This window comes from Lagenorhynchus albirostris, chromosome 6 (genome assembly GCF_949774975.1).
Source record: "Lagenorhynchus albirostris chromosome 6, mLagAlb1.1, whole genome shotgun sequence".
Lineage (NCBI taxonomy): Eukaryota > Metazoa > Chordata > Mammalia > Artiodactyla > Delphinidae > Lagenorhynchus > Lagenorhynchus albirostris.
In genome coordinates, this window is record NC_083100.1 from 103,320,376 (window position 1) to 103,332,893 (window position 12,518).

At 39.2% G+C, this 12,518-nt stretch overlaps 1 protein-coding gene across 1 annotated transcript in view; it reads left to right on the forward strand.

The window, feature by feature from the left end:
- NCKAP5 (NCK associated protein 5) overlaps positions 1 to 12,518 on the forward strand; it is a 1,037,966-nt gene that overhangs the window by 552,866 nt on the left and 472,582 nt on the right. The window contains exon 5 of the mRNA XM_060151527.1: positions 9,379 to 9,512. Coding sequence (XP_060007510.1) covers positions 9,379 to 9,512 — 134 coding nt within the window. The remainder of the gene's footprint in view (positions 1 to 9,378; positions 9,513 to 12,518) is intronic.

The following is a 12,518-nucleotide window of genomic DNA, read 5'->3' on the forward strand; positions in this document are numbered from 1 at the left end:
AAGGTCAGAGCAACCTCTGCTGTTTTCTCAAACTCCTTCGGCTTAAGATATCCAGTATGCCAAGGTGCCATATTTAGGGGTAATCTGTCCTAAACCCCATCGCTGTGATTGTGGCTAATTTCATGGATGCCTGTGTGAGCATTGGATGTGAGAGTTGAAAGGGATCTTAACATTTTAGAAAGAGGTCCAAAGACGGTCAGTGTATTTCCCAAAGTTGCCCAGTAAAATAATGGGAGAACCAAAACGATAATAACCCAGACTACTAGCCTCTCCTGTGGTGCTTTCACAGGAATCATGGTGGTGAAATTCACGATACTTTGAAGTAATGAAAGCTGTGGGCTGTGGATCAATGGATAGCTTTCTGTCCCATTTTTTTTAGCCGTATGATAATAAAATCAAAACTGCATTACTTTATACTGTGGATGCCGTATTACCACTTTATTCTTCACTTGTAGCCCTATTTGATAAGTCATAAAGGTCGCTGACTATAAGAAAAAGACAACTTAATTTGCTCCCTTTGCGGGATACCATCATTTGTTATGATTTGTTCCCACATGCCTTTATAATCCGTATCAACCTTGACATACCCAACCTTCATTTTATTTTGCTTTTCTGCACAACCCGCCCTGAAAATACTCCTCCCATAAAATTCATATATGTATCTTTTTGATAAGTGATAAACATATAGATAATTTTTGCCTTAGAAAACGTAATCGTATGGAGTGATTCACCTGTGACACTTCCCTTTTAGAGCTCCTGTCTAGCATTGAGGATATTTTTAAGATCCTCCTAAGTGCCCATCTGTCTCCTTTACCCTTGAAATTTCCCCCCGCCCCCTTTCCTTTATTTTTCTCCCTCACCCTTTCTTCCTTCCTCTCAATTATTTTTAAACCAAGCTCTGTATGTTTTTTTTCTTTTGCTCGTTTGTTAGAATAAAAGCTTTGTCTCTCTTGGGCGATGTTATCAGCACTGCAGATGTATATAGGGCGGCTTTTATCCTAGCGTCTCAAAATCTGATTCTGATTCTTCTGTTACAGCCAACAGTACGGGCTTTAAAAAAATCAATTCTTAAGTTCCTTATCTGTTTCTCTGCCCCTAGGATAACTGGATCTTTCATAACTAATGGGGATATTGAATTCAGGAAGCCTTATGGGGAAAATATATTGCAGTTTGTGTAAATAGCAAAAATGAGGCTGCAATTGGAGGTAATAACTATAGCTTAATTTAGACCCATTTTCATAGTGGCTTGATAGAAATTGGTTAACGTAGAGTTTTTCCGTTAAAAATCAGTTTTCATGAAAACAGCAGTTTAATTTTGTGGCTGATGTGTGTTTGGTTTATGGACTTCTGAAGAAAAGAATCACTTGTCAATTTTAGATTCTCAGTAGGTAGCATGAGAGTCAGAATGGTTATTCTGAATCTGGGTAATCTTAAAATGTTTCGGTATACAGTGTATGTTGATTGGTGAACACATGGCAATATCTGTGACTGTCTGGATACCAATTAATAAGCAAATCTAATCAGATCTTGAAGTTTTGGGTGACTGGGTCTTACTGCCATGCTTTATGTGTGTGTCATTGAATCAAGTGTACTTTTCTAACAGTCTTTTTACCTAAAATCTCCATGGCAAGTATGAGCTAGTTTGCCAGATTCCACATTTCTTGAATGAGTTCATATATTTTTTTCGTCAGTACCCAGGAATATTATTTAATCCGAGTGGCCTTCTCTAATGGCCTTTGTTCATTTCTCACTATCTTTTAGATTCTTTTATCATCTAAGAGAGTTAATATTTTTCCTGTGATCCTTTGATTATAAAATATTATTCAACAAGAATATTAGAACTTGAACACATTTCAGGAAATCTTTTGAAACAGAAACATATAGTGAATACCTTTCTACTGTGTTAGCCAACAAGTTTGTTCAGGTTTTTCCATAAGGTGTTACGGGGAAACCCAAATGAACTTTCTGGCCAACCCAGTATAGAGTATCATGTACCTTTAAGCATCATGTCAGGGTAGAATACCTCTAGATGAATTGATGCCTGATGTCGTTCATTAAGCAGGACTTACACGGAATGCTTGGAGCATAGGTGGGAGGTACCGCTCTTGCTGTAGTGCATGTTTCACCTGACACATGACCGTGCATGGTGGCACTAGAACTTTCACAGCAAGTAAACTCCTCTTTCTTTTTTTAAATTCTTTGACTCTTCTGTTACTAACTTTGCCAGTAGTATCACCCATGAATGTAACTAGGGTCACCAAATATAATTAGACCTAGGATAGACGTACTTCTTGGCTTTCTATCTTTGCAATCAAGTGTTAATGGCTTGATATTAACTCCTGACATTTTGGCACATCACAGATCAAGCCATCTGTTTAAGATCGTACTAGGTAATGGAACTGAAAAATTATGTCTTTCGGGCAGTCCAGCCACAGGGTTGTATGCATTCTAGATGACATCAGTGATTAAGCTGGTCTCTCAGTTCTTACATTAAAATGTAATGTAAAATGTACTTCCCCTCAATATTAACATATGATCTGCTTAAAAAGCACATTTTTGAGATTTTTAAAAGAAATACGTAACTACGATATTTATTTAATATGTCGTGATCGTGAAAGACTAAAATCATTATAGAATTTATCAGAAGTAACTTTATCAAATGATATAAGCTGTGTAATTCCAGTTAGCCATATCTTATTTTTATATGGGACTTTCAAGATTTTGCAGTGCTTTTCTATATGTTGTTTTACTCATTCCTCACAATGATACTATGAAATTGGCTTGGGCGATTTTACTCTCCCCAATATGCAGAAGAAACTAGCTTAAAGCATATGTTTCAAGTTAAGTGGCTTGTCCAAACCTGCTTGACTAGCAAATGGTACAGTCTAAACTAGTAGCTGGTAGCATTCACCATACTCTTATTTAAATACCTTCCCATTCTGTTGTTGTTCAGCCTCTTAGTTCAGTTCTTTTTCCACACAGTAGTCAGATGATCTTTGCAAAATCTTCATCAGAGCTTATCACTTACTTGATTAAACCTTGGTAAAGAGTTACTGTTCTACTCAGAATATAATCTCACATCCTTAACAGAACCTTCTTCATCCCCCGGCTCCTTCTAGCTATATCGTATGGCACTCCCATCCCCTTGCTCACCAGGCTCCAGGCACGTTGGACTTCTCTTTGTTCTTTTCCTATGTAACTAAAGACTTCCCATTTGCTACTTATTCTGCCTACAGTGCCGATCCCTTCTCTTCCCCAGGTAACTCCTGGTCATCACAGAGGTCTCAGTTTATGTATGAATTCCTCAGAGAAGCCTTCCCCTAACGCACTGAACAAAGTCAGTTCCTCTGGCTGTCATCTTTCAGCAAACTCTTAATTATCCATCAGTTTATATTGATATATTTATCTGTGTGATACTTCATTTAGCACCTGCCATGTCCACTAGTGTGTAAGTCCACTGCAGTCAGGAACCACGTCTTTTGGTCTCATTGCCGGTCTCTTGCTCTGGTCCAGTGTCTTGCACATAGTAGCTGTTCAGTAAAAACTTACTGAGTGAATGAATGAATCCATGTGGGTGTGTACACAGCTCTTCTTCTAAGAAGAATTCTTTATTAAATTAGGAAATGATGATAGAACCTGTAGATTTTTCTCCATTTCCTGGGAACATACGGAGAGAAATGGCTTTTTGATACTTGAAACAATTTAAGCAAGTCTTAGAGAAATTAGCAGGAGAGGAGTTTAAAAAAATAAAATGGATTACCCAGGGAAATTGTGGAGTCTCCTTTGCTGGAGGTTTAATCAGAGGATAGTAATTGAGGAAGTTTAAGTCTTTGTGAAGGCTATGAGATATAGACACGATCATTTGGTAGAACAAAGACTTGGAATTAAAATACCTTTCCTTTTGCTTTTATGTTTGTTTCTTTGTTGAGGTCCAATTCTTTGTTTGTGCCCAAAGAATGAAGGGGCTTTGGAATCCTACCCTTGATACGGTTTTCTTTTTCTTCACCATGATGTATAGCTCTGCTATAATATGACATATGTGTTCCTAAAAATCACTGCACAGGGCTTGTGGGAAAAATGAAACCAGGGACACAGTACTCAAAAACTTTGTCAGTGACACAAAAAAAGACAGGCATCTAATATAAATGGCAGCTGAGTTTTACAATGTTAAGTGGTTAAGAAATATAGAAATAATACAATAAATATGGTACTTTCCCTTGAAAAAGACATGCAGTTTGCTTGTGGGAGCGGTCATGGGAAGGGCTGCAGCTTGTGAGTTATTGTGAATCAATGGAAAGAAGGCTGGGTAAAGTCAGAGGGCAAGTGGTACCTTCCGATATGGATGGGGCAGCTCATAACACCCGTGATGGACAGAGGTCACTGGTCCATCTATCTGTGATGTGTGCGATTGTGTATTTCTACACTGGCTTCAGCCGGGTGCAGTTTTCTGTGTTCACTTGTGTTTCTTATGATTGAGATTGGGCCTAAGCAAATGTGAGATTCGCATCATGCTCAAACTGTCCCTCTATTGCACTGTGGCAAATGTGTACTTTTAAAATAAGTGCTAGGAGGTGGTCCAAGATGTAGCGTAGATTTGGGGTGTCTGTGCGGGGAGGTAAGTTCAGGATCTTCCTCCATCGCCGTCCACAGAGGGTGCCGTCATTGTGCTCTCCCTCTGCTAAGCTCCCCGGTGCCAGTGTCTCCAGAGGAGAGTTTTCACACACATCTGGTGCCCTAGTTTTTGCATCTCGTATCCCAGTTTTGTGGTGGCAGCCCAGGGGACACCCCTTGAACACCTGGTTCTAAAGGCCAAGGGGCTTGCTTTCCTGGTTTCATGGCAGTGCAACAATCGGAGAGAGCGTTCTTGGCAGGCTACTGCCCCCAGCACACTGTACAGATAGCAGACCGAAACACCCCCAGTCTTTCTGAGAAGGAAGCCCATTTGTGTGTCCAGGAGCTTTGGCTGGAGGGGAGGCCCAGAGAAACGCTCTCAGGGAATGAAGGCTGGTGGACATAATCTTTACATTCTCCCTCTCCCTCACTCCAGCTTTCTGGCATTTTCCAGAAAGGAGCTCATATCCTTGTCTGGTGCCCTGATTTCTGCAGCAGCCACCAGGGGACACCTCTATATCAACTGGCTCTGAAAGCCAGCAGGGCTTACACTGGTGGGTCCCACAGGACCATACCCAACAGAGAAAGTGTTCTGAAACAGCCACCACCTTGAGGACACAGCAAGCAGCAACAGACCCTGGAGCTCCGTCTGTCTGTGAACGAGGCCTATAAGCTTATCAGAACAGCTGCAATGTGAGGCGCAGGCTTCTAATTAAGCACACATCAGAGGACTGACTGCAAACCTTTTCAAAGACCTTGGAAGGCAGGTGTTCTCTTCACTCTCTGTGCTGTGCTCCAGAGTGCTAGCATCTCTTGGAGGAGAGCTTTTACATGTGGCTGATGTCACAGATTTTGTATCTGGTGACCAGTCCTTCAAGACAGGGAAAGGTAGGTGTTTCACCTAATACACAGAAACAAACACGGAGAGTCAAGCAAAATGAAGAAACAGAACAATATGTTCCAAATGAAAGAATAAGATAAGACCTCAGAAAAAACCTTAATGAAGTGGAGATTAGTAATCTACCTGATAAAGAGTTCAATGTAATGGTCATAAGATGCTCACCAAACTTGGGAGAAGAATAGATGAACACAGTAAGAACATCCATAGCGGTAGAAAAATATAAGAAAATACCGAACAGAGCTGAGGATTACGATAACTAAAATGAAAAATACACCAAATGCATTCATCAGCAGACTAGATAAAGTAGAAGAAAGCATCAGTGATCTCGAAGACAGGACAAAAGAATTCATCCAAGTAGAGCAGCAAAAAAAAAAAAAAAAAATTTGAAAAAGGGAAGATAGCTTAAGGGACTTACGGGACAACATCAAGCAGAATAACATTTGTGTTTTAGGAGTCCCAGAAGGACCCCTGTCACACAAATGTGAAACATGTCTACTTCAAGAAAAAAGAAAATATCTCAAATAAACAATCTAACTTTATACCTCAAGGAACTAGAAAAAGAAGAACCAACTAAGCTTAAAGTTAGTAGCAGGAAAGATGTAACAAAGATCAGAGTGGAAATAGATGAAATGGAGACTAAAAAGACAATAGAAAATATCAATGAAACTAAGAGTTGGCTCTTTGAGAAGATAAACAAAATTGACAAATCTTTAGCTAGACTCTCCCACCCCTGCCAAAAAAAGAGAGAGGGCTCAAATAAGTAAAATAAGAAATGAAAGAGGAGACATTACAACTCATACCACAGAGATACAAAGGATCTTAAGAGATGACTGTGAACAGTTATATGCCAACAAATTGGACAACCTAGGAGAAACTGGTGAATTCTAGAGACATACAACCTTCCAGGACTGAATCATGAAGAAACAGAAAATCTGAGTAGACTGCTTACTAGGAAGAAATCGAATGAGTAATCAACAACCTCCCAACGAACAAAATTCAGGACCAGACAGCTTTACTGGTGAATCCTACCAAACATTTGAAGAAGAATTAATACCAGTCCTTCTCAAACTCTTCAAAAAAATAAATAAAGAGGAGGGAACACTTCCAAACTCATTTTAAGAGACCAGCATTACCCTGATATCAAAACCAGACAAGGACACCACAAGAAAAGAAAATTAAAGGGCCATAGCTCTGATGACCATAGACACAAAAGTCCTCAGCAAAATGTTAATAAACTGAATTCAGCAATACACTAAAAGGATCATATGCCATGATCGAGTGAGATTTATTCCAGAGATGCAAGTTTAGTTCAACACCTACAAATCACTCAACGTGATACACCATGTTAACAAACTGAAGAATAAAAATCATATGGTCATCTCAATAGATGTAGAAAAAGCATTTGACAAAATTCAACATGTATTTATAATAAATACTGTCAACAATGTAGGTATAGATGGAGCATATCTCAGCATAAGAAAGATCATATATGACAAACCCACAGCTAATATTATACTCAACAGTGAAAAGCTGTAAAATACAAAAATGTCCACTCTTGCCACTTTTATTTAACATGGTATTGAAAGTTTTAGCCAGAACAATTAATCAAGAAAAAGAAATAAAAGACATCCAAATTATAAAGGAAAAAGTAAAACTGTCACTGTTTGAGGAAGACATGATTTTATATATAGAAAACCCTAAAGACTCTGACAAAAAAACTGTTAAAACTAATAAATTCAGTAAAGTCTCAGGATGCAAAATCAATATACAGAATTCTGGTGCATTTCTCTACACTAACAATAAACTATCAGAAAGAGAATTAAGAATAATTTCTAACAATTAAGAAATTAAGAATGATCCCATTTACATTTGCTTCAAAGAGAATAAAATTAGCCAATGAGTTGAAAGACCTATATGTTGAAAACTACAGGACATTAATGAATGAAAATGAAGACACAAGTAAATGGAAAAATATTCCAGTTCTCATAGATTGGAAGAATTAATATTAAAATGCCCATAGTACCAAAAGTAATCTGCAGATTCAATGCAATCCATGTCAAAATTCTAATGGCATTTTTCACAGTAATAGAACACGCAATCCTAAAATTTGTATGGAACACAAAGACCCTGAATAGCCAAAGCAATCTTGAGAAAGAAGAATAAAGCTGGAGACATCGTGCTCAAATTATATTGCAAAGCTATGGTAATCAAAACAGTATGGTATTGGCATAAAAACAGACACATAGACTAATGGAGCTGAATAGAGAGCCTAGAAACATAGCCACACATATATGGTCAATTAATTTATGACAAAGGAGCTAAGACTGTAAAATGGGAAAAAACAGTCTCTTCAATAAATGGTGTTGGGGAAAATGGATGTCCACGTGCAAAAGAATGAAACTAGACTGCTATCTTACACCATACACAAAAATTATCTCAAAGTGGATTAAAGACTTAATGGAATGTAAGACCTGAAACCATAGAATTCCTAAAAGTAAACATACATGGTAAGCTATTTGACATTAGTCTTGGTGATGATCTTTTGAATCTGTTACCAAAAGCAAAAATACGCAAGTGGGACTACAGCAAACTAAAGAGCTTATGCATAGCAAAGGAAGGTATCAACAAAATGGAAAGGCAACCAACTGAGTGGGAGAAAATGTTTGCAAATCATATATCTGGCAAAGGGTTCGTATGTAAGCTGAGCCTGGAAGGAACCCTAGGCTTTGAATAGAGAGGGCTTTTGAAGCAGGAGGGAGAGCATGGTCGAAGGCACAGGATGTGAAGTATTTTTAGAGGACCTTGATTCATTTCCGAGAATGGTCTGTCTCATTCATGGTCCTCAGGAGAATTTTTTCTCCATGAGTTATGCAATGGATCAAGTTTCATCTGGGTGATTCATGGTACAGAGTCATAGTGTCTGATTTATTTGGAGACTGAAGTATATGCTTCCCATCTTTCCCTTTAAGAATGTAGGTCCCTTATAAGCAGACATTGAGTCTTTGATTTTCATCATGGAATATTTATCCTTAACACATAGTGCTTAATGTAGTAACATCCATAACCATAATAGCATGACATGCTCTAAAAAAAAAAAAAAAAAACAACAGGTGGTAACAGCAGCACAACCAAAATGAAAAAGTCATAGCGTGGCTCAGTCTGTAATGTCAGGATCTGAGCTTGTGTGCTTTTTACCAGTTCCTGGAGTGCGTTTTTGAAGAACCATCTATTCTGGGTCATCCAGTCCCCCTTTTAATCTATGATGCCCATGTGTGAGGAGCTCGCTTTCTAGGACTACACATAAAGAGGGTGGCTTAACCAGTTTCTATCTGGGAAAACCTAATTGGGCAAATACAAAACTAATTCTTTAACCTTGTTCTCATCAGCTTCATGGTATAATTAAGTGGAAGTTCCTGGTCCTTCTACAAAAATCAGTAGTGTTCTCTTTAAAGCATTTACCAGAGATTGAAAAGATGAAATAATCCTGAACAGACACTAATGGACTTATCATTATTACTTGAATTCTTATTCACCTGCTAGTATTATTCAGTCATGGATCTTCATCTCTGCGTAAGAAGCCACCTGGTTTAGTGGAAATCATTCATACATTAGAGTCAAATCAGCCAGGATTGAAAATCTGTTACCTTCTGTTTTTTTAATGACAGATTACTTCAAGGTCTCTGATCCTTGGTTTCCTAGATAATAAGAGATTAATAATAGAATGTACTTGATGAGGTTGTAATGAGGATGAAATTAATATATGAAGTCCAAGTTAACACTTAGTAACCAACAGTGCCTGGTAATTATTTTCTTATAATATTTAAGAAACAGTTTCTTAAAAGTCATCCCCTGTGTGCCTTTTCTAGCATGAGAAGCTGATACATGAATTGGAAGAGGAGAGACACTTACGTCTTCAGAGTGAGAAGCGCTTGCAGGAGGTGACACTGGAGTCTGAGAGGAACAGAATTCAGATGCGTGGCCTGCAGCAGCAGTTCTCCAGGTATTGTTCTGCGTGGAGCGTCTTGTTTCAGCATCTTGTTTCTCTCCCTGCGCCAATTACACCTTTGCTTGAGTTTCCATTGTGTAAGCTTGTGTTGCATTTGAGGAGCTAATGACCAGCAATTTAGACCTTCTCTTCTAGCCAAACCATCCGATTGCATTTGGACCAATTTTCTGGAACTTTCCGCTTGCACCTCAGTCTTGGCTTTATTGAAGCTGGTTGTCTTTTCTTCCCCAGTGGCTTTCCAAAGTATCTTTCAGTGAGATGTGGTGGTTGTGTGGCCTTTCGGCATGATTTGTGAAAGGCCAGGCAGGAGAATGCAGTTTTACTGGTCCTCATAATCCTATTTTCAGGTAGAAAGAATGTGAATCATCCAGTAAGCTCTTACTCCTTATTTAGAGTAAATATTTAGAATCTGTAAAAAAAAAAAAAAAAAAACAAAAACAAAATCAATGAGTTTCTTTCCTTTAAAAAGACATAACTTGAATTTGAAAGGATTCTGGAAAAGTAGCTCTTTTTTGATTTAATTCCAGCACAGTAAGAATCTTTCAGCTTTCAGTTACAGTTAATAGGGGGCCAAGAACTCCCCTGGTGGCACAGGGGTTAAGAATCCGCCTGCCAATGTAGGGACACAGGTTCAATCCCTGGTCTAGGAAGATCCCACATGCTGCGGAGCAACTGAGCCCGTGCGCCACAACTACTGAGCCTGCGCTCTAGAGCCTGCGAGCCACAACTACTGAGCCTGCGCTCTAGAGCCCACGAGCCACAACTACTGAGCCCGCGAGCCACAACTACTGAAGCCCATGTGCCTAGAGCCCGCTCCGCAACAAGAGAAGCCACTGCAATGAGGAGCCCGCACACCGCAAGGAAGAGTAGCCCCCTCTCACCACAACTAGAGAAAGCCCGCGCGCTGCAATGAAGACCCAATGCAGCCAAAAATAAATAAATTAATTAATTAAAAAAAAAAATATATATATATATATATATATATGGGGCCAGGTAAAGATTCAACCTATTATTTAAAATCTCTTCATTTTCATGGAAAAAACACAGACTTGTGCAGTTACAGTCCTGGGACCAGATACGGGCACCCTGTGAGGAACAGTTTGCTTTTATTTTCATGTTTCACTTCACCATTTGCAAAACCAGGAAAATAATTTTTCGTTCTTTTCTCCCTCATGAGGTTATCCCAGGCAGAATCCAGTTTGAGACGTTGCCCTAAAATTTTCTTCAGCAGACGGGGTGGGTCTTATCTTTCATTTACCACTGGGATTTGGATATGATTGGTGATGGATAATTGTGCTTCCTCATTGATGAGGCTTTTATATTGACAGCATAATTTTTAGGTGTGTTGCAGGGAGAGAGCAAAGTTGAGCCTTTGGATGATTTATCTCATGGAGGCTCATACCACGAATGTTTGGAATTTTGGTTTAAAGGCATCTTGGAAGAACAGGGTAGGAAGGATGGATGACTCCTCGGTTTCAGAGTCATAATTTAACACCCTGTTCAACTCTTGGAGCCCACGATAATACAGGTGCTGTAGAAATGCACCAGTCAATACTTTAACAAATGCATGTTCCACCCCTCCCAGGCTATTACTTATACAACCTTGTGCCCAGTTCTTCATTCTATTCGATGGCAAATCTCACTTTATGTCTCCAAACTTGAAATAATAGCTCTTCCCCACTCTCCGAAGCAACTTTAAAACAAGTACCATTTTGTAATACTTGCCATTTTTTGGGTTCTTTTTTTTTTTGCGGTACACGGGCCTCTCACCATTGTGGCCTCTCCCGTTGCGGAGCACAGGCTCCGGACGCGCAGGCTCAGCGGCCGTGGCTCACGGGCCCACCCGCTCCGCGGCATGTGGGATCTTCCCGGACAGGGGCACGAACCCGTGTCCCCTGCATCGGCAGGCGGACTCTCAACCACTGCGCCACCAGGGAAGCCCGATACTTGCCATTTTAATGATACAAGAAAGGAAGGTGCAGATCTTGCTACCCTTGTACTGTCTAATTGAGATGTCTCTGTACTCAAGCTATTGATTTACAGGGCGTGAGGCACCCGGCACCGTAAATTGCTTTCATACGACGCCTGGTCATCTGCTATAAATCACATGACAACCCCATACAGATTTGAGCTGCACAAGAGCCGAGGCTACATTCTAGGTTGAAAGAGAAGATAATTATTTGTAAAACAAATAGTGGGTGGTTTTACATACTGCCTTTGTGAAGATTTTTTGGCACAACGTAATCAGTTTTCTTAGTAAGCTTCATCGACATTGAAAGTTCAAGTCCAGTTATAGCCAGACAACTAATGTAAATCAGCAAAAGATGGGGGGAGAAAGCATATGTAACAGAGAAGATAATTACACGATAATTTAAGTAGACCCACTAAACCATTGCTGATGGCCTTTTACCTTTTAAACTTTGGTTTGTAAGATGTTTCTAGTTAGACTTATTCAAACAATCCTGTTACTATAATCTAAGTCTTTGTAAAATTCTCAGTATTACAGAGCTTGTCTAGAGCATGTCACCCTTGGACATGGTCAGTATCTAAATGCTCATGTAAATAAGTTCTATAATCCAAATAATTGCATTAAATTTAAAACTTTCATAGTCATAATTTTCTCCTTCTTTTCCTGGGTTGACAAGTTCCTTTTGTACATGATGATATCTGAGATGTAATGTAGGCATACTTTGAGTATTGTTCATGGGATGAGTTTACTTTTTAGAGTAATGTAATAGCCTACCTTTTCAACGGGTGCGAAGTGACTCACAAGAAAAGGTAGTTTTACGGTAAGACTGTTAAGATAAAAACGGAAAATAAAGACCATGAAAGGGGAACGTGGTGAGTAATCATACTTACACAGCCCAGCATGCTTTCTGAGAGTGAACATTTAATTTAGCTCTAAGATTCATGGCAGACAAGATTAAAAGGAAAACACAAGAGGATATGTAATTCTAATCTCGTAGACAAAGGCTACTACTCCCTAAAGAGAGAAACATT